A 22,444-nucleotide genomic window follows, 5' to 3' on the forward strand; every position below is an offset into this window, starting at 1 on the left:
TCCCACAGTCAGCACACATGGAGCTGGGAATGGGGGAAAAACTCTAATTCTGGTCTGGTCTGGCATATTTCCAAGTAGAAAAATTATCCAAATAACGTATAATACTCAGATACGTCATTCATGTTTCAAGGGGTTGTATAATTACTGAAAAAAAAACTTTTTATACAGTCCCCATGTGCCCCGAAACCCGATTAGAAAGTTGTTGCCCTGTCTCCTGATGCAAACAAGAGAAAAAAATTCCACATTTCTAAGCGCAATATTCACTGAAATATTCGAAACACTGAGGAAATTTCGAAAAAAAGAGGCTTTTTTGTATTTAACGCTATTTCCCCACCAACTTTCCTGTTTTTGAAATTCGAATGGCTCAGTGAATAATGCACTTAGAAACATGGATTTTTTTTTTGTTGGCATTAGCAGAGACGGGGCAACAAACTTCGCAATTGGGTTTTGGGGACTGTATAAAAAGTAAACATTTTTTTTCACTTCAATGATTATACAACCCCTTGCAACATGAATGGCGTATTGGAGTTATTTGGATACTTTTCTTTAATGGGAAGTATTACATCTAGGATCATAGGTTCGCCAATAAAATACCATATGCCCCCATATAGGAGGGCCAAGCATAGGCGGTGGGGCAGCAAAATGATGCTGATTCATATATACATAGTGTTTCTTAACCTTTTTTTGCCCGTGGCACCCCCGTCTTTGAGAGCCTCATCTAGAAGCAAGATCCTTCATACGTATTGAATTGATTTTTTTCAGTGAATTTATACTGAACGAAAATTTTGCAAATAAGATTGGCCTCCAGATCACTGGACAGGAGACTCTCAGCTAGAAAATAGAGAAAAATGAAGGGCAGAATGCTTAGTCTGCGTGATATTCGAGGCAATTTATGTACAGTTTTAACCACAGGAATAAATACATTAGTTACAACAGAAAGGTTTGGACCAATTTCTAGTTGTCTTCCTGATGTCGCATCAACGAGTAAACCAGCGGCTGTGCTATGACAAATCGTCAAAAAACAGGATGTACGGTCGTATCAAATAGTTTATCTTGCAGATTTGAATGCCAAACTTGTAAAAAATTAAAAACACCCCCCCCCCCTTGATTTGGCATAAAAGTAATGATTTACAATAAGCTTGTGGTTCCATTTCAGAAAGAAGGGGGGAAAAAAAACATCCAATTCTTGCGGATAAAATCTTTTTAAAATTTCCCTCCCCTGAAAGTCTACGGTTGGAATTTGGTAGATTTAAGAAATTCATTTTGAATCTGTGAGATGCGACAGAAATTTAGAAGACTGGCAGCTATACAAGTGCATGAGCAAGTCACGTCAAGTTATTCACTCCAGGGCCATTTTAAGAGCATCACGGGCTCCCAGGCTAAGTAATTTTTCTGAGGTCCCGACTAGCAAAAAAATTCAGCCACTTTTCGTTCTTCTGAGGTCCATGGGCCTGTCTCGCTCTCTGACAGATCCAGTCATTTGTTTACCTGTTCTCATACTTGCTAGTTCTCTGGCGAATTTCTTGTGACAGATCCAGTCATTTGTTTACCTGTTATACAGATTATACTTGCTAGTTCTCTGGCGAACTTCCATTTTAGAGATTTTCCTTTGTGAATTTTAAGCGATTGTTTTACAACTCAGAAGGACAACACGAACCTGGCTTTACAACCCCAAAACGGAACTATACGCCGCTACAACACAGTAAACGTCCATCCCACAATTCTCTTGAACGTAATCATCACCTGAGGCTATTTGTTAATTCCCAGGGAAAAGATTTTACTTAAAACTACGCCACCGGACCGTTTGTTGATGAACATATTGGCAATATAGCGTAAAAGAAATACAACAGCACATATACAAGCAGAGGCATTTATAAACAAATTTTAACCCAGGTATTTATTAAGAAAAAACATCCCGAGTCGTTTACAGATGAATTTTCGGGACACATTCTTTCTCGTGAACGCCCAGGCATAATTTTCTTCCTACGATCATTAGAACTTGGCAAACTGCTTTTTTGTCGCCGCACCCTTGGTGACCTTCAAGACGTTGAAACGGACAGTCTTGCTGAGCGGGCGGCACTCCCCGACAGTCACAATGTCACCTATCGCCACGTCCCTGAAGCAGGGGGACAGGTGGACGGACATGTTTTTATGCCGCTTCTCGAACCGATTATACTTCTTGACGTAGTGCAGGTAATCTCTGCGGATGACAATGGTCCTCTGCATCTTCATCTTGATGACCTGGCCTCGGAGTATCCTGCCGCGGATGTTGACGTTTCCTGTGAAGGGGCACTTCTTGTCAATGTAGGTGCCATCTATGGCTTCCCTGGGGGTCTTGAAGCCAAGCCCGACGTTCTTGTGGTAGCGGAGGTTCTTCCTGACCTTAGCCTTGCCTATGGCTGGCTTGCGGTTCAAGAAGACTGTCGGCTGCTTCTGGAAAGCTCTCTCATTCTGTTCCGCCATTTTCTTATGGATGTCCTTCTGCGGGAGGAGAGAAAGACGTTTGTTAGTAATACATAGAACTCAAACTGTTTACTTTCTGCAAAACCCACAAGGGGGAAAATACACTGGTAAGAAAAAAAATTATCGTTACCTCATTAAAATAATACGCTACAGGTTAATACTTACTGGCTGAGAAACAAAAAGAAAATATATATTTTAGACTTTAATAGCTATAGCAAGTTATGTCATTCAAATTGAGCACAACCACAGTTTATCGACATGGGTAATTTACTAGCGATTGAGTTGTGCTGTCAAAAGTGTCTGATCGTGTATATAACGGTTCGTGTGAATTTTCAGTGCTGCCATCTCTATTTTAAATGAAGTCTGATTATACATTTGTGCCATTGTAGCCCTGTTGCTCTCTGTGGCGGGACTTCTTAACAGAGAGATCGGCATGCATTCACGCCTCAAATTTCGGAAAGCGCCTTCTGCCAACCACAGCTGTGGTGACAATAGGATTCTGACCCATGATGAGAGTCAGTCACTATGACAACCAGAGAGAGAAAAAAATCTATTTTATTTATTAGTAGCAAACAGCCACTTAGGACATGGAGTCGGAGGGGGGAGGAAACGCATATCACTATGAGAAAATTTTCAAGGGAGTTTTTTTTCCTCATCCCGAACATCTATGGGGGAAGGGAATTATTTTTCTTTTCCTGGGTATAGTCCTCCTACCACGAGATGAGATTTGGCTATGGCACGTCATGTCAAACGATTCTATTTTATCCTAGAAGGACATGGCAATCGCGAAAGCTCAGTCACTGATGAACTTTTCTCGATTTGCAATCGTTTTACCAAAAACAAATTGAATAAAATCATCCAACGTGACGCAGCGAAAATTCATCTCGTGGTCGGAGGACTATACAATAATAAAAGCAGGGAAACGGGAGGCCACTTGAGTGATTTATGGTTGTGACTCAGACCACATAAGTGATCTTTAAGTACAATGTGGATCATTTAAATGAACTGGAAATGTGCTGCAGGTCACTGATGTGATTTGAAAATGCGCCCCTTGGTTGATTCTTACAAAATTGAGTTTGAGGGTCATATTTGGTCCAGGTGCTATGGGTCGAGCATGTGTGATCTAGTTGATCGTGGGTGGGAATAAATAACTATTCAAGGGTTGCTGATGCACTGTCTTGGTCCATATCAGTTTTTCCCACCAAGTCATTTCTGTTGCGTTCTATCCGAGTACTATACAGACGAATTCAGTTATAGCAAAAATTTTGTTTTAACGACACTTTTCTAATCCCCCAGATAAGTTTACATAGGAACAATGCAAAATCCCGTAATTCCTTTATAACAAATTTTTGTTATAACGAAGTGATTTTTTCGGTCTCTTGCAGTTTGTTATAACGAAATTATTTTTTCGGTCTCTTGCAGTTTGTTATAACGAAATGACTGTAGTTGGTTGCTGCTTGAACTGGCAAAATTTTGGGTGCTATTTGGTAGAAATGGCATTACCGGTAGCCTCCAAAAAACTAAGTCTATGGGACGCTTTTGGTTCCAATAAAATGTGGCCATTGTTCGGAGGTTTTACTGTACTATACATTTAAAAAAATCTAAAAAGCGAATCTACTTAACTTACCGCCATACTAGAAAATACATGAACAAATCATTACTATTATATTCATTGAGACATCTATTAGAATCATTTCGATCTAGAATACCACTACAAAAAAAAAAAAAAAAAATCGGCAGAAGTTTCATGTCAGTTCTCCACACAACTATAGTATAATCATATTTTCTTTGGAAAGGTTAATTCTAAATAGTATGCGGTATTGTGTGAATTGGCAACTTTTTTCTCTAAATTGCCAAACCGGCTTTGGTGCTAGTGTTATTGCAAGAACACCCAAAAAACGATTTAATAAACGCATTGGGTGGGAACCATCTATCTGATGTCGTAAATATTTTACAGATACATACAGGGTGTTCTGTTAATGGACCAACAAACTCAGAGCGTTGTTAGTAGACATCAAGAGGAACAAAAATTACAATGGAACACTGTGCCGCAATCCACGTTATGAGGGTGAAAATCGCGAAAAACACATGCAGGTTTCAACATCATGCTGGAATAACAAATATACAATAACTACAGAAAAGATATTTTGATGAATTAATACAAGAGTTGGTGGAGGTGGCAGCCGCTGACGTCATTACGCAGTCAACAACGACGTAAAAACGATTACCAGATGCACTAAGATAGGAAGATACCAGATATGCTTTTGACGTCTGCTACAGTGACAAAATTCTCCAGTTATAGATCCTCACAGGCGTTACATAAACGAGTGATCACGATAAGCATTGAAACAGACAACTGCTACATGCGCTTACTACCATAACAGCACTAATTCACATCATCCGCAGTGCATGAATATTTCATGATGCTGTTTGCGTCAGATATGGTAAGTGAACCCACGAACGCATTCAGCGATCTACTTACATCCACCTTTCGTCTCCTCTGGACTCCTTTGAGATTTTAACCCTTTCAATGTGGTTTGCGACACCACGTTATATTGTAATTTTTATTCCTCTCGACATCTACTAACAATCCTCAGAGTCTGTCGGCCCATTAACAGAACACCCTGTATATAAATCAATCTGAGCAAGGCGATACATATTGACCAGTTATGCCCTCCCAGCACCACATAGTGAAGCAAGAAACTTGTCACAACAGCTGTTTGAGTTTCAAGTGTCATTCAATACATTAATGGAGTTTGAGCGATACTTTTCTAACAGCAAAGCTGACCTCTTCGGCCATTGTCCCTAAATTCAATCCTCCAATAGAATCAACTGCTCTCGGTAACTGGTTTCTTATGATCCCATCACATTATTAACATCATGCTGTAATAACACTATAAAGGATCTTTAATGTGATTCAAAATGCTCAATACCCATACATACATATTCATATGCCCTAAAAAATCATGCATACATTAAAATACTTAGAATATTGGCGTTTTATAGAGTATAATAACTATATATTATGGGACCAACAGAGTGATAATTATAACAATTATTTTTACAAACACTATAATCAATTTCATGATTAATGTAGCAAGCAATAATTTACCCATATTAGCCCTTACATTAGAAACTAAACACGTGGACCGATCCCCTATAGATAATTAAAGCAATCAAATAATGATAATCGCCATATTAACGATAATTATGGATAATTGAGAGGTGATTATCTAATTACCTGGAATAATTAAATTCTTAGCGACAATTATCACGCGAATTTCACTTCGTTTTTAACAACGTGAGTCATGAACCGCCGATGGAGGGGAATCGAAGATGGCGTCTATGACGTTGTAGTGGGGCGAATAGTCGTGGTTGTTTTTCGAAAGTGAGGAAGGAAGAAATCATTAACCAATGACAGACACGCTCTTATTTTTTTGGTTTATAACGGATACGGTGATTGTCACAAAATTGATGGAGCTGTTACTTGGAAATTATTATTTTTTGAAATCAGTATATTTTCGGTAATTGATTTTTTCGGTATTGATTTAATTCATTTTAGAGAATTTAACTTTTTTTATTTTACATTTCTCAGGTTTTATAGTTGATTTAAACTTTTTATAGACACTGCCATATTGCATCGAAAATCTGTCATTTTAACTGGACTTTGATGACCATACATCCCGCATTTTTACGTAATTTCGATCATCGTGACTTTGGTGAAACAACGTTGTTTCCTGTTTTCCCCAACGAAATGAACCTGAAATTTAGTTCTGTATTGAAATCAAGGTCATTCGTTGTTGATGAACTCTGTAGTTCTTGTTGAAATCAAGGTCATTCGTTGTTGATGAACTCTGTAGTTCTTGTTGAAATCAAGGTCATTCGTTGCTGAACTCTGTGGTTCTTTATTGAAATCATTCTTTCGTAGAATTTATTCTGATTCATTGGAATCAGTATTAATGGTTCATTACTGATGATTGGCAATTTCCCGTGATTTTGATACTGATTGGCAGTCTTTCTCTCTTCAGCATCATTTTTTTAATGTCCCGTATTTTATCTGGAATAAATATGGTCAGGAAAAACCAGATTAAACTTACGGTAAGTGCTGTCATCTACTGCATTGTTACGAAGTCTTTCTGTGATAATCAATATTTTTTTTCATCAGGCTGCCCATATTTCGTCGAGAATACAGTACATACAGTGGACGCTCGATTTTACGAATCGCACGATTTAACTTTCTCTGTGTGTGGTCCTAACTAATATACTTTTCCTTTAAACGTCTTTCCAATTGCCGAACTAATTTTCCCCTTTCATACGGGTTCATGAAAACGAGCGCCAACTGTATGTGGAGAATTTTGGAACCGAAACATGGGAAATTACCAAATACTGTATCACTATTCTTGTATGTTGTATATATGTATTAGGCGGTATTACACTATAAAATTTTGCTAAAAGTTCTTTTATCAAACTCGAAAAATGCAACCAATAAGCGCATCGGTTACATTCGAGTAAATGCGACCAGTAATCTTATTGGCTGCATTTTTCGAGTTTGATAAAAGAACTTTTAGCAAAATTTTATAGCGTAATACCGGCCTTAGACATGTTTGGTGTAAATTTTAAGCATATCGTGTCTTTGTTTTGTTTTATTTTAGAAGCGCGAAATGAATTGGAATTGGAAAACGGAATCCTTATCGCTGTACCGATACCTTTGGCGCATACTCAGCAAAGTTCCGAAATCGAGGGAGCGATCGAGAAAGCATTACAAGAAGCCAGGTAGCATCAATTACTGTCTTTAATAAATGAGGGGTTGCTTGAATCACCCAATGGCGATGGAACGGGATCGCGTGCCGTAATAAGAAAGTACAGGGTGATCATAAAATAACTGGTGACACGAAAAGCAACGAATTTGGATGGAACTAAAGATATAGGTGTTTCTCAGAGTATGTATGCACTGTAGGATCTGGAGAAAAAACGAAGCCCTAGCACTGGCGGTTCCTGCCACGACGAAAAAAAATTCTAAAAATTCGAATGGCAACATCCTTTTTTATGCATTTCAAAATGATCAGCGTCTGAAAAAAAAACAACATAAATGGCATTGTAACGGTACCTGTAGCACCATAAATACAGGAGTAGGACGCAGATAAAGAAAGATCTCGCCAAAAGGCTGGTGAGCTAGACGCTCGGTCGGGGAATCTCTTCAAATCTGCGGTAATTACTGACCGTGCGTCTAGCGCACTTACAGCGTGGCGAGATCTTCTTTCTTTGCCCGTGTCCTGCGCATAGGCGGAGATAGACTTGAAAGTCTGGGGAGCACGATGATGATGATGTCAATTCATACAAATACAGCGCCACAACAGGCAAATTGCCCAACGAGGTGGCTGACTTAAGAACATCATGGATCCCCGAGCCCTACCTACTACTGCTACACCACACATGCACCCCGCGGAACCCCCAACGAATCGGTACATGCGGTAATGTGCGTGTACGTGTAGTGAAATCTGACGTGAAGTTCTTTTTTGTTTCTGTGTAATGCTTGTTATGTGTAGTGCTGCCATCTGCCACCAGTTTTTCTAACTATGAGTGAAGTGTTATGATTGAATGATTTATCGTTGTAGGACTGTTGCTCTCTGTGGCGAGACTTTTTAACGGGGAGATCGGCTCGCATTTGTGCCTTGAAGTTGGGAACCACAGAAAACCTACTTCAGCCGACCACCACTGTGGGGTTCGAATCCGGATACATACATATATAATGTATACATATACACGTATACATTAGATCAGTCGACTCCACCTTTGACCTTGGGGGGGGGGGATCATTTCGGAATGCCTAAAAAAGGGTGTTGCCATTCGTATTTTTGAATTATTTCCGTTGTAGCCAGATTCGCCTAGGGTTTCGTTTTTCCTTCGCATCCTCGAATCCATAATCTTAGAAACGCCTATATCTCGAATAGCATCCGTGGATTTTTTAGGCTGCTAGGGCCTCGTCTATAGGCAAAGTCATTTTATGACCACCCTGTATGCGTGCAGGGTTTATGACTCACAAAAATATTGAAATGCGGGTCAAGTTTCTCGCCTGCAATTCGTTAATTCGAAGGGTAGGTTGTAGCACCCACCTGTCGACGACATACTTGGGTATGCGCACGAGTCTGGGCATCCGTTAAGGCAAAGCGCAAATTGAGCCGCGTGCAGAGTTCGCGACACGAAGCAGGGCAGCACTCTGTTTTGCGGCCAACGGAAATCAGAAAGACAGCGCAAATTGAGACACCAGGTGACAACACTACGCAAAGCGCGTGTACGCGCGCACTCGTTGGCGCTGCTGTTGAGCCGCAGAGTTTCGTGTCCCGCGCGCACGATTCTTCGTATTCCGTAGGGGTTTTTTAAAAATTAAACCGCGTCATTTTGATAGAGATCGTATTCTCTTATGAGAAATGTTGTTTAATATCAACGTTATTTACATATATTATCAATTATTTCTTTAATTAATTCCTGAATTATTTCCTTTCTTTCTGAGTTTTGTATTAAATATTATTGTTCTTTCCAAGGTTTTGACTTTTCATTAGCTCTAAATTTTAATTCATTATGGAGTTATTTTTCGGAATTCATTATGGGATTCATTAATTTCGGGATTTTCACTAATTTTTTGATTCCAAATTTAATTGTCATTAATTAATTAATTGTCATTAATTGTCATTAATTCTGAATTTTTATTAATTCTTATGCATCCATAATTTTTATTAATTTTTAGAGAAAAAATCCACTTTTATCTTTTTAATAGCCTACGAACTATTTTCCATTAAATTTCTGAATTCGGCTTTAATTCCGAATATTCATTAATTATATTTTACCGATCGATAAAGGAATAATTTTTCATTAAATTTGAAATTTAATTATTAATTTCACTAATTCTGGTGTTTCATTAATCTAGTTGTTTTCCATTAAATATGAATTCCCAGCAGTTTTGGAATTATTTATTAATTTTAAATTGCGATCAATCGTTTCATTTGTTTTACCATTTCACTAGTTCCAAATTTTCATTCATTATGGGATTAATTTCCGAATATTCATTAATCCAATTTCTGTTATACAAATACAAATACAACAGGCAAATTGCCCAACGAGGTGGCTGACTTAAGAGCATCATGGATCCCCGAGCCATTTTTTCTTTTTTAAATTCTTTAATTAAGTTTATTGTGTGATTCATTCTAAATTTTGAATTTTCATTAATTTTATATATTTTCATTAATTTTCATAAACCCTGAATTTTCATTAAAATTTTTATCCCTCCTAAATTTACCTTAATTTTTATCCATTTTCAATTTCGATTAATTAATGTAAAGTTTTTAATTTATGTACCTTTAGTTTTTTTAAGGAATAATTCATCAGAAACATCTGAATTTTCAATAGTTTTTCAATTATTCACTAATTCTGAGAATCGTCATCAATCCTAATTTTTTATTATTTCTTTGTGTTCACGTTTTTATATACGGTATTTTAATGTATATTTTCAGCGTATTCCCGTATTTTCTTTTTAATTAATGTTGTCTTCATTAATGTCAACTTTAATTACCAATAATACAGGCTCCGGGAGCCTCCCAAATGACAAGGTTCCAGTCCCAGCGAAATTGTTTCCTTTCTAAAACGCTCGTGAACTGGGAACGCGTTCCAATACGCGCATCCACTCGCTACACGTGGGGTGGGGCGTGTTGACGTCATCGCAATCGGGTCCCGCCCACCCGCGAACGCTGCACGTGACTCAATTTGCGCTTAGCCTTAAGAGTTGTCTGCCCCGTATAAAACAGATGGCGCCATTGTTACGACTGAATTTTCAATGCTCTTTGTTTGGGATCGAAGGTGCAAGAGACTGCGCTCCTTGTCTCTGGCAGTAACCAATGACAAGGTTCTATTATTTGCGAGCAGTCTATTTAGAGTCCAGGCCTCAAGTTTCAACAAATAACTCGTATTTAGCGTCCACTGCCTCAAGTCTGAATAACATGTTGACATTTTTAGAGTGCAGGGTCACAATTTTGAACAGGATATCCACATGTAGAATCCGGGGCTCCAACTTTGAATTACACATTTCAATTTAGAGCCCCCGGCCCCCAAATTTGAACAGCATATTCAGATTTTGAGTCCAAGTTTGAACAACACATTCAGAGTTTAGGGCATGGTTTCCTGAACTTTTTTATTCCATCGCCCCTTTCATCAGCAATTTTTTTCTCTTTCACCGCCCCCAACTCAAGTGAATTTTAGGATCCTATATTAAGTCCATAGCTTCTATCGGCCCCCCCCCCCCGGACCATTCCATCACCCACCAGGAGGCGATATTGGTCACTTTGGGAAACACTGGTCTAGGGGCCCCAATTCCGAACATCATATTCACATTTAGAATTCAGAGTTTCAAAGCTGAATAGCATATTCACGATTAGAGTGTAGCCCGCCCCCCGAACTTGAACAATATGCAGAATTCACGATTAGTCTAGGGCCAGTGCCGTCTTAACGCATGGGCCCACCCGGGTACGGCCCGGGGGCCTCAAGAGAAGAGGGGCCTCAGAAAAACCAGAGGCAGTTTAATTTTTCTTGAATTTACCAGGTAGGGCCTCGGAAAAATCACTTGGCCCGGGGGTCCATGGTGCTCTTAAGACAGCCCTGTCTAGGGCCCCTAAGTCTGAACAGGATAATAAGATTTAGAGTGCAGGGTCATTCGAAACTCACATTTAGAGTCCAGGACCCCAAGTTTGATGCACAGGCCGCCAAAATATCGACTGACTATTGGAACATCTTCCACCCTGATCGTGCCTCTTCAAGGGCCACCACCGTATTTGAGGGCCCCTGAAATCGAGATTGAGTTCTGCGTAGGCGTTAATCAGTGGCGTAGCTGATTAGAGAATTGAATCCCTCAAAAAAAAAAGTCCAAAGGGGAATTCGGAAGGTTTTAATTGAGCTCGATACGCGCCCTCTGGTTTCGGCATTTTTAATCATTATTTATTTTTTTGTTGCGCAGGGCACAGAATGTGACGGGCAAAGAGGTGACGCCGTTCGTGTTGTCCAGGGTACAAGAACTGTCCGGTGGGGCTTCCTTGCAAGCCAGTATCCTTTTTTTTTCAAGTGATGTCACTCTAATCCGATATTTGCTTCTACTGGTAATGTACAAAAACGGTGCTCTCTTCTGGTACCGGTTAAAAAAGGTGCTCATCTAATACTGAGGAAAAGAAATTTATACTTTTATCCTGATGCTGGGCAAAAAAAAAGAAAAGAAGCAATATTTTTTTTTCTTCTGATGGTGGGCATAGGCGGTGCTCTTGTTCTGAGAGAAAACGGTGCTCTTTTAATGATAGTAGTGAAAAAGATGAGTTTTGTTCTGATTCTTGTTTGATGAAAGATGCCTTCCTTCTGGTCGTAGACATAGACGTGCTCTATTTCTTGTACTAGGCATATACGCGGTGTTCTATTTTTTGTACTAGGCATGTACGGTGCTCTATTTTTTGTACTAGGCATGTACGGTGCTTTTCTTCCCAATAGGTATACACAGTGCTCTTTTTCCCAATAGGTATACATAGTGCTCTTTTTCCCAATAGGTACACGGTACTTTCTTTCTCTTAGGTATATACGCTGTTCTTTGAATTGTAGGGATAAGTAGTGCTCTCTTTTTAATAATAGGCATAGGCAGTGGCATAACTAATGGCAGGGATAGGTGGAGCGTTTCTTCTAGGCGTAGGTGTTGTTCTCTTTCTAATAATAGGCATAGATGGTACTCTTCTTCTGGTAATAGGTTTGGAGAATGCTGTTCTGAAAATAGGCATAGACGGTACTCTTATGAAAATAGGCGTAGATGGTAATCTTCTGAAAATGGGAATAGATTATGTTCTTCTGAAAATCGGCATAGATGGTGCTCCTTTGGCATCTAATAGGTGGTGCTATTCTTCGAATAATAGATATAGACGGCACTCCTCTTCTGATAATCGGGTTTGATGGTCCTCTTCTGAAAATAGGCATAGATGTGGTCTTATGAAGATAGGCATGGATGGTGTTCTGAAAATAGGAATAGATGGTGCTCTTCTTCGAATAATAGGCGTAAATGGTTTTATTCAAATGGCAGGCATAAACGATGCTCTTCTAATAAAATTGTATCGGACGAAGCTCTTAAGCTGTGCTCCTTTATCTTATAATAATCATAGACGGTGCTCTTTTTTCTAATAACAGCTATAGACGTGCTCCTTTTTCTGACAATAGGCATAGATGATGCTCTACTTCTAATCACAGGCGTAGACTGTGCTCTTCTTTTAAATGACAGGCGGTGCTCTTCTTTTAAATGACAGGAGGTACTCTTCTTCTAATAATAGGCCTAGACGGTGCTCACGACATGCGCAAAAAAAAAGGTTAAACACACCTGCTCTAGTCAATCCAGTAGCGTATCAGAAGCCCGAGAAAATCCCCACGAAGCTACCCCGAGAGCACCGTAAAAAAAAGATCCCCTTGTTTTCCGTCTGTCGTGACCAATTATTACGTCACTGCCAACGGGGGTGACAGTCATCGCATTGTTGTCGGGAAATGACGCTTTTTTTTTTTGACTGCTCGAAACTAGACATGTCACTGATAAAGAACAACGCCCACGTGGGCAGCCTGATCGCAGTGGAGTATGCCAAAGTCATCACGGCACCTGGTGGTGCTCCTTCAGTCGGTGGCGGAGGACCGTTTCAACGACGTCCGACAATTCGCCGACGTCCGTCATCGCTGTCGTCACGGCCGGTGAGTCTATTTTTTTTTCCGACATCTTGTGCACAGGGTCGTACCTCGACCGTGTGTTGATCGTCTTGGGGATGGCCCCAGACCAGGATTGTTCATGGGGCGCCCATCTAATAAATTATAGTTAAATGGGGGGGGGGGAAGGTCCCCGGCTGGACTCGTGTCAGTCTTTCGCTCCTGTGAGGGAGCCCACTTAGACTTTGACTGTCCCAACCCAGGGTCCCAAACTTTCGGGGCCAATTTGCATGCTAAAATTGGCATTTTTTCCCTTCCCCATATTTTACTACTCAAAAAAGTCGCGTTTGCCCAGGGGCCGAACTTATGAGGTCTTGGCCATGTGGGGGCCCCTCAACTCAAAAATTCTTCTGAGTTTCTGTTATTCATTCGGGTTCCCAAGGGCAGGTTTTCTCCCACGGGCCCTTTGAAATTTACAGCATAAAAAAAAATATATATATTAGACATTAGTTAAGGGGCCCCGGTGCTGGAACTCATACTCAATGAATTATATTTTTTAACATTGTGGATATAGAGTATTATGGGGGGGGGGGGGCTATAAAACCCTTACCCAAAGGCCTTCTAGATTCATTGAGGGGCCCCGGTGTTGGGACTCATCTTTTTAACACTGTTGATATGCAGTATTATAGAAGGCCTATGAAATCCTTACCCACAATACCTTGCCTCGGGCAAATTTATTTTATTGCATTTTGTTATCCACACTATAAAATCAATATCGGGGCACCCCCGTTGGAGAATCCCGTCCTTGAGCCCCGTAAAAGTCAACATGACTCTTGGTTATGAAAAAATTCATTGAGTGGCCCTGGGCTGAAACTATGTCAGCCTCCGTTCTTTTGGGCCACGTAGACTTTGACGGTCTCCAATGAAAGAGGATTTTCCACTATTGAATTTCTAGTGCGGTTCTATCATAGAGTGGCCCCAAAATCCCAAAAAATCCTTACCCGGGCACTTTTAATAAATTTTATAACATTTCGTTTTTTCGACATTTGAAGAGGGCCCCTTGAGAAATACTGTCCTCGAGGTCCGTCGAAATGTTGATGTCCTCACAAGTTGATTCTAACAGTGTGTCAGTACGAGGCCCCCCTCGAAGAATATTTGATTTTTTGCTATTAAGAGCCTCTTGTGAGGGGTCATGTGTGATTTTCCGGGGTGGGTTCAGGGACAGGATTTTTCAAGGGGCCCCCTCATATTGAATATCTAGCCTTGAAAACAAAAGGTAATGGAAATTTACCTAGATCCCCGAGGCCAGGTTTTTCCCCGGTCCCCACTTCATAATAAATTAATAGTGCGAAAAAAATCCAAAATGCAAAAGATTGTTGAGGGGGGCCTCTTGTTGGGGGGGGGGGGACTGGTAGATTTTTACCGTCTCCTAGGACAGAATTTTTCAATGGGGGGGAGGGCCCAATATTGAGTTTATAGTGCGGAAAATAAAATGTAATTTAATTCACCCAAGGGCCTAGGCAAGGTTTTCCCACGGGGCCCCCCACTGTAAACTTATAGTGTAAAAAGATTAAATGATGGGGGTAAGATTGGCGGCCCTTAAATTATTGATTCTCAGTATGCGAGGAAGAAAAAAGTCATTGAGGGCTCCCGTGGAAACACCTCTCAGTCTCCCCATATAAAAGACACTTTGTGGGGCCCCAAGACCGAGATTTTTCGAACATTTACTGGTGAAACTCGAAAAAGTGTTGTCTATGGGGGATGGGGGGGGTGATGGTGGAGGCAATGTCATCTTAACGCATGGGCTCATGCAAGCGCCGGCCCTGGGCCTCAAGTGCGGGGGGAGGGGAACTTCATGAAAATGAGGTTCGTTTCAAATTTTCTATAGTAAGAGCATGTTAATTGGTAGGCCGTCATTTCTAGCCAGGTGGGGAAGGGGCAGAAAAGAGGGGCGATTTGCCCATGATGCTCTTAAGACGGCCCTGGGTGGACGAGCCGAGACACGGTCAACCTACGGCCGAGCTGCGGCTCTGGCACGGTGCTTATGGATATTATGACTTTATATCTTTCTCTTTAGGTCGTTATCGGGGGCACGAACCTGGACCTCAACATCACCTGCCTACAGGACGACCTCAAGGTAGGCCCTGAGAAAAATTACCTTATCAATTTCGAGGTTGCTTTATTTCGAATGTGCCCAAGAGTAGGGCCTCAATCTGCATCCTGGGAGCCTAATTAATTTTTCACATTATTTTGGTCAGTCGTTAAACATTATGAGAGAGAGAGAGAGTGCCAAAATCCGGCCTTTTTTGCAGTTGTTTGGCGATGTTTTTTACTGCTCGCCAAACAAGCTCTAATGAAGGATTGAAGGAGAATTTTGAATGTCGATAGCTTTTTTTTTTTTTCCTGCTGAAAATGTAGTATAGCTCACCAACGGGCGACATTCTTCTACTCTGTTCGCCGTTTGGCGACGTTTTCAACTCGGGAGAGCGTAAGATGTCAACTTTTCTTACGGCGTGTTTCTCACTCGCCAATTAGGTTCTAATGAATGATTGGATTGGGCGGAGTTTTGAATGAAAGTGGTTTTTATTGGCGGATATATTAATTTTTAGCTCATTAACTGCCGACATTCTTCCATTTTGGTGCTTGGCGACATTTCTCACCACCAATCATTGATTAGACCATCAGAAATGAGAAACTAAATTGACATTTTATACTGAAGTTGTGATCAAGTTTTGAATATGTCAGGGGTTTTTTTAAAATAAAAATGTACAAAAGCTCGCCAAATGGAGATATTCTTCCTCCACTTTGCTCGTTGTTTGACGACGTTTTCTACTTGGGGGGAAGCGTTAAGATGTCGATTTTGTTGGGAAAGTTTTCTTTTGGCGTGTTTTCCACTCGCCAATTAGGCTCCAATGAATGATTGAAGTGGTCGGAATTTTTGAATGTAAGCGGTTTTTATTGGCGGGTGTATTAATTTTAACCCCATAAACTGGCGACATTCTTCCACTGTGTTCGTTGTTTGGCGACATTTTCCCTCCCCTTGGGATCAAGATGTCAACCTTGTTGGTGATTACTTGGCTTAGTCAATCATTTTACTTGCCAAATCAAAAAGTTTCCTTTAGCACACAAAAAAATCCCTTATTGCTCTTTATTATCCTTTAAAAAATTATCACCAAATTTTTGGCATCACATCAAATATCAAGTGTTCGACTGTCATCGGTGAAGGGAAAGATCACTTCTCGCGTGAATTCAAGATGGCGGACATGATCGTATCAGCCAATCAGGAGCTCCGTAGCTGTTGCCACTGTTTTTAGAAGTAAATCCGGGAAGAAATAAACTCAGAAAAGACTCGAGAACTCAATTTTTTCATATAATTAGACGATTTTAATATTTGTTATCACGGGATACGCGCTCCATATATGTATATATATAGTATAGGCCTCACAATATATAGAAAAACAAAAAAACAAATTTACATATTTCGCCTTAGTTATTCGTACACAACATGGAATGATTCAACATTCATCATGGAGATAAAACATGAAAGAAAACATGAACACAGAATAGAAATGGCATTGCAATACCTTATTACAACCCCTAAGACTCGGTTACTGTGTTATTCATTTTTTCTGCTCTCGTTTTTTAGTTTTGGAGCCAAATTAGTCATTTTTAATGACCCCCGGTGGCCTTGAATATAAAACTGGGAGTAGGCTTCATATGTTGGCGGCTTATTGATCATGTTTGGATCTAAATTGCGCGTTTTTTATATATTTTTTTAAATTGTCGCATTTGAGATATTTAATGTTTGTGGGAATTATTATCGTCAAAAGATTGCTAAAATCGCCAAATTCGGGAAAACCGTAACTTTGATAACTTTGGTTTTCATCGACAGTGGGTTTTGTACTCGAAACTGCAATTCTTGGAACATTGCCAAATTTGAAATAGACTATTTTACTGCGCATCGTTAAAAATTTCGCTCGTCGCCAAAATATTGTCGAAGTCACCAAAAAAAAAAAAACTTGAAATGGATCGCCAACCATGAAAAAAGCATTTAAGGTCATAGGAAATTAGTTTGGCCATGTTTTCCGTGACCTTTGGCTTACATGTATGGTGATTTTTCGTGTGAAACTGGAGTTTCGTTTGAAAACCGCGAAATTTTACTCGCTTTAGGAGGTTAATTGTTGTCACAAAAAATCACCATAGGCACTAAATTAAGCATGACATTAATTCGCTATACGTAAAGAAACTGTGAAAGTTACTGGAAATTGAGTTCAGAGATTACGTTATTTTGGCGACTTTGACTTCCAGCGATGACAATTTCTGTGCACGAAATTGCAGTTTCGTTTTCTTAAAATGTCACCAAATTTGAAATATAGTATTTTACTTCGTATTGTGAAAAGTTCTCTCGTCGTCAAAATAGTGTTAAAGTCACCACAACAAATTTAGAATAGATCGCCAAATGTGTGAAAAAAATCACAATGTTTACAGAAATCAATTTCGATCATGTCACTTTTGGTTTTTATTGATGGCGAGTTTCGGTATGAAACATTTTTTTTTTTTTTGAAAATTGAACATTTTTTAGTTATTTTGTTAATTTCAAAAGATTACTTGTCGCCAAAACTCGTCAATGTCACCTAAATGGACATGAAATTAATCGCCAAATGTAAAGAAACTGCAAAAAACAACAGAAATCAGTTCAGATCACGTCAATTTTGTCGCTTTGGCTTTTACTGATGGTGATATTTGACACTAAAGCTTAATTTTTCTTTCAATTTTGTAAAAGTCTATTTGTCATCAGAAATTAGCCAGAATTCCATAGAAATTGATCGCCAAATGCAAAGAAAATCTTTCAAGACTACCGAATTCGATTCAAATTACGTCATTCTGGTGACTTTAATTTTCACTAATGGCGATTTTAGGTGTGAAATCGCAGTTCCACTTTCTTAGAAAACCACCAAAATCAAGATATTTTACTTTAGTCAAAAAATTTCTCAAAAAATCGGTAGTAAAAAAAAAACCAGCTATACTTAAGAAATAAAGAAAAACTCGCCAAATTCTTAGTTACTGTTTTTCGGAAATGATGAAATACGTGTAAATTCACGAATTCGGTTCATGCATTTTCAGCAAAATTGGTATTTCATTAGTTATTTATGAGGCTAATGATATGCTAATTTATTTAGTTTAAGATATATGTTGATTATTTTTGTGAAATGTTACCACACCGATTCCGATTCATACGTTAGTTGTGCAGCTTATACCGGAACCTTGAACCAGAAACTAAGAAATTATCGCCAAATGAAAATGGCATCGAAACTCTCACATTTTGGCGACATAATTCCATTTATCAGTGCCATCTTTGTACGATATGTTTCTGAATATACTGTACTTTCTATTGTTCATGACTAAAGTGCAACAATGCAAAAATTAAAACACTGCAATCACTTTGGATAGACTATACTTAGCGACTCGCACCTACATTTGGCGACTTATCAGCGCACGATGAATGAAAATGGGGGTTTTTTTCAATTTCCCTTGTCGCTATCCTCAATTGACGCCAAACCTAGGGTCACGATCACTACTGTCGTCTGCTTGCAACGCGATTGAAAAAGTGGACGATACTTTCTTTTCTCTTTCAAGCAGCAGACCGTCGCCAAATATCGCCTCTTTATACGAATGAAATCCCTCCAGGTGATAGTTCTATCAGCTTCTCTCTCTTGTTGCGAGTAGCGATGTGTAACTAAATTTGATGATTTATTTATATTAACACGTCGTCTGCTTGGAAACCGATTTCAAAAGAATGGCGATACTTTCTTCAAAAACGACGATCGCCAAACGTCACCACTATCTCAAACCAGATTACGCCAAATAATAATTCTATTTGTCTTGTTATTACTATCTTGTTACTCGTCAGTTATCGGGACGACCACCAATTGGGGTTGAAAAGCAGCCAAGTCTTAAAATGTTTTTACGGTCAAAGCTGTACACACCACCAAATGTCAACATTAAAGATGGCGTCCTGCTGACGGTGCAAATTTTTAACAATGTAAACAATTAAATTGAAAAATAATTGTAAAAAAAGAAACTGGGGTAGTCGTTCAAATTATATACGCTGATAGGAAGCCATGTTGCCATCAATATAGCAGAAACAGCACTAGTTGTCGTCCTGTTAACTGACCATTATGACAATTTTCTCTTACGTTGCAAAACTCAAACGCACCTGGCAACTCATTATTGCCATCGTCTGCTTGAAAAACCTGTTCGTAAACACATCCGATATTCTCATTCTTTTCTTCAGCGGCGTTTCGCCAAACTTCGCCAATATCACTAACGACATCACGCCAAGTAATAATTCTATTGCCCACTCCCTCTTTTGTTTGCTGTCGACAAACAATTTCTCGCAGCACGATTGTCGTTTCAGCGAGAAAGGAACTGAAAGCATTACAAAATCGGCGTAACTTGGCGTCTTTTATTTTTGCTCCCTTTTTATTTTAGTTTAACGATGGCTTTCACAGAGTGAAAAAAAATGGGATTTAGAAGTTATTCGTTTAAAACGAATGGTTAAAAGGATTTCCATGTTTCCTTTTCGATCACCTGGATGTTCGGGAAAGGTAAAAAAGAATTCGCTGTTGCCAACGAGAGTTCTAAAAGTAGGATGGAGCAAAAAAGGAAACTGCTAGTCTTATGTTTGCCTTCATCCCGAAGTGATCCGAAAGTAAACCTTTCCCAAACGAAGCTCTCGAGCAGACGATAATGCAATTAACCCTCCGTGTTAGATCATCATCGTCCAGCAGAGTCAGCCATAATCATCCGTGTGAAAAAGAAGTCTGTGGATGTCACGTGACTATCGTCCCGATCGATCAATTCTTTGACTTTCACAATTCAATCAGGAATCCTAAAGAAAAATCTATCTAAATATAGTTCGTTTTTGGAAAGCTTCGAATTCTCGATATTTCACTCGAAGACGTCCACCATTCTGTAAGATCGCGTGACGTAATCTGACGTTAGCGAATCTACTTCAAACGAAGTAGGCGTGGCTTTCTTTTTCTCCGCGACGTCAGATGTACGTCAGCGTCTGTTGATGAAACATCTTTTTGTCGAGTGTAAAAAACTTTTCTCTCTACCTAAGGCTCTTAGAAAAGGGAGCGTACTCATCGCCTTTCATCTTTGAACAAAAAACTGGTCTGGCCACCCCAAGTGGCGTCTATTGATTAAAAAAAACAACAAGTATCCATGACGCCAACCACACGGTGAATTCGACTGGTATCTGTAACGTACACGCGTACTTCATCCACGTAACGTCAGCTGATTCGACAGTTATATACGTTTGAGGTTGCGCGCATTCGACAGCTAATTCGATATTCCTCTGTGATGTCACACCCACTCGACAGCTAGTTGGGCAGCTCTGCGTGACATCATGCCTACTCTACAATTGATTCGACAGCTTTCTGTGACGTCACGCCTTCTCTACAGTTGATTCGACAGCTTTCTGTGACGTCGCGTCCATTCAACAGCTAGTTGGACAGTTTTCCCTGATGACACGCCCACTCGAAAGCTCTCTTTACCCTGACATGAGCATGTCTTGGCAACCGTCGCAGAAGGTCCAATTTGCTGGCAGAGGGACATTACCTATAAGGGATGTCAAGTCCATCCGACAGCTAATTATCTATATCATCTGCTTGATAGTGCTGTCGACAGGAATACGTGACGTCTCGCCTATGTGACAGGTATCGTTCGCGTTATTCCCAGCAAATAGGTATCTATAGCTTCAAGCTGATTAGACATGTACTGATGTTGTAACTTTGTCCGTAACAATCGTCAGCATCACCTCCGTAAATGGACTTGAACTAGTCATCAAATCTGAACGAGAACCGTTGAAATAACTCACAGAGATGACGCATGATATCATGTGCAAAATGAAAGATTGCAACATATTTATTCATGGGCCATAGCTGAATGCAACCAGATCCAAAACATGGCGTTTCTTTTTCCTTTGTATATACGTCATCGATATCATACAAAAATGGAAAATCGATACTGTATGCAATTCCCCGTTACTCTTTCTCCGGGAAGGCAATGGGGTGAATTTCTCCCCGTGGAGGGCAATAGGGCGAATTTCTCTTCTCCGATTTCCATTATTCGGATATTTTTACTCCACGAAGCACTACGAACATTATACATTCGGGAAGGATACGAGAGAGACAATATTCTTAAAAGAATGGAAGAAAACAACTCCAGACATTTCCATGGTATACATAAGCTGGATCTAACCATGAACCGGGTGTGGAATATAACCCATATTTGTACATATATATGATATGATATTTGAATGATATACATAAATTTTGATATTTTTTTTAGTTTTTTCCTGTTTTTCTTCTTTTCGAAGCTCATTAATGTTAAAAAGATATGGCGTATCGATAAAATTCTGCTATTCCCCGCCCCTTTTTATCCCGTATTAGTCACGCCTACCTTCGTGTCATCATTGGTTATATAAGTTTTGGTCCAAAAATTAGATTATTTTTTCGAGTTCCCGTGTAACAATCGACCATAAATAACAAGGAAATGACCATTAGAAGTGCAATTATGAATGGTTTTTTTTTTTTTTGTTTGAGAAACTGATATTAAAGTGAAGAGAAGTACGAAATTTCGAGCGGCCATTTTGTTATTTTGAAATCAGAGTCTTGACCGTTCTCTAATGTGTAAGACTAATGTATAATATAATACAGTATATATACCTACTAATTTACTCCGCTAATCCGTTTTATGTTTGTAAAGTGGCCGGAATTTTGGAAAGTTTATATATTGAATAGAAGTTTTTTTCTTCCTTTCTTTTGTAAGATGTTCGAAAAAAAGGGAGGTTGTGCTTTATTTTTCTGAAATGGACAACACGGGTAAGTTGAGTCGGGGTACCGATAGATGTCGCTATATTTTTCTTCACACAAGCGTCATTATTAAAATTCAGGGCTGATAAATAAAATGACCATATTTAAAAAGAAATAGCGGGATATATCGACTGATTGAAGACCAGAAATTACAATTTAAAATTATTCTAATTATCTTTCTTTGATATGAAAATTTTCACTGAAGTGACGAAATGTGAGTGTGAAAGAAATGAATATACGGTCATCCTACAGGAAGAACTTTGGGGAATTTTCGAATTTTAATATCATATTGACACTAGTACGAGTCGAAGATCTTGCTAAGTTCGTAGTTCCACCCGCTTTCGTTTGCTTGTGTACTTAACGCTCTTAGTTGAACCACGACCACCTAGATAACCGGTTAT

General features: G+C 39.5%; 2 protein-coding genes across 2 annotated transcripts in view; one reads left to right on the forward strand and one right to left on the reverse strand.

Annotated features, from left to right (window-relative positions):
* Nucleotides 1-22,444, forward strand: part of LOC149067897 (uncharacterized) — a 346,496-nt gene that overhangs the window by 15,655 nt on the left and 308,397 nt on the right. Inside the window, exons 9-12 of the mRNA XM_089251976.1 lie at nt 7,116-7,236; nt 11,465-11,550; nt 13,046-13,209; nt 15,239-15,298. Coding sequence (XP_089108102.1) covers nt 7,116-7,236; nt 11,465-11,550; nt 13,046-13,209; nt 15,239-15,298 — 431 coding nt within the window. The remainder of the gene's footprint in view (nt 1-7,115; nt 7,237-11,464; nt 11,551-13,045; nt 13,210-15,238; nt 15,299-22,444) is intronic.
* On the reverse strand, nt 1,871-5,827 carry RpS11 (ribosomal protein S11). The gene is made up of 2 exons (XM_089252198.1): nt 5,705-5,827; nt 1,871-2,481 (listed from the first exon to the last, which is right to left on the reverse strand). The coding sequence occupies exon 2, from the start codon at nt 2,461-2,463 to the stop codon at nt 1,993-1,995; it is 471 nt and encodes a 156-aa protein (XP_089108324.1). The 5' UTR covers nt 2,464-2,481; nt 5,705-5,827; the 3' UTR covers nt 1,871-1,992.

Source organism: Pholcus phalangioides, unplaced genomic scaffold (genome assembly GCF_987345545.1).
Source record: "Pholcus phalangioides strain wild (caught in Gottingen) unplaced genomic scaffold, Ppha-v1.0 ptg000028l_1, whole genome shotgun sequence".
NCBI lineage: Eukaryota > Metazoa > Arthropoda > Arachnida > Araneae > Pholcidae > Pholcus > Pholcus phalangioides.

Bases quoted from the DNA above. Each gene is read 5' to 3' on its own strand.
- RpS11 (XM_089252198.1), bottom strand. From the start codon at position 2,463: ATGGCGGAACAGAATGAGAGAGCTTTCCAGAAGCAGCCGACAGTCTTC.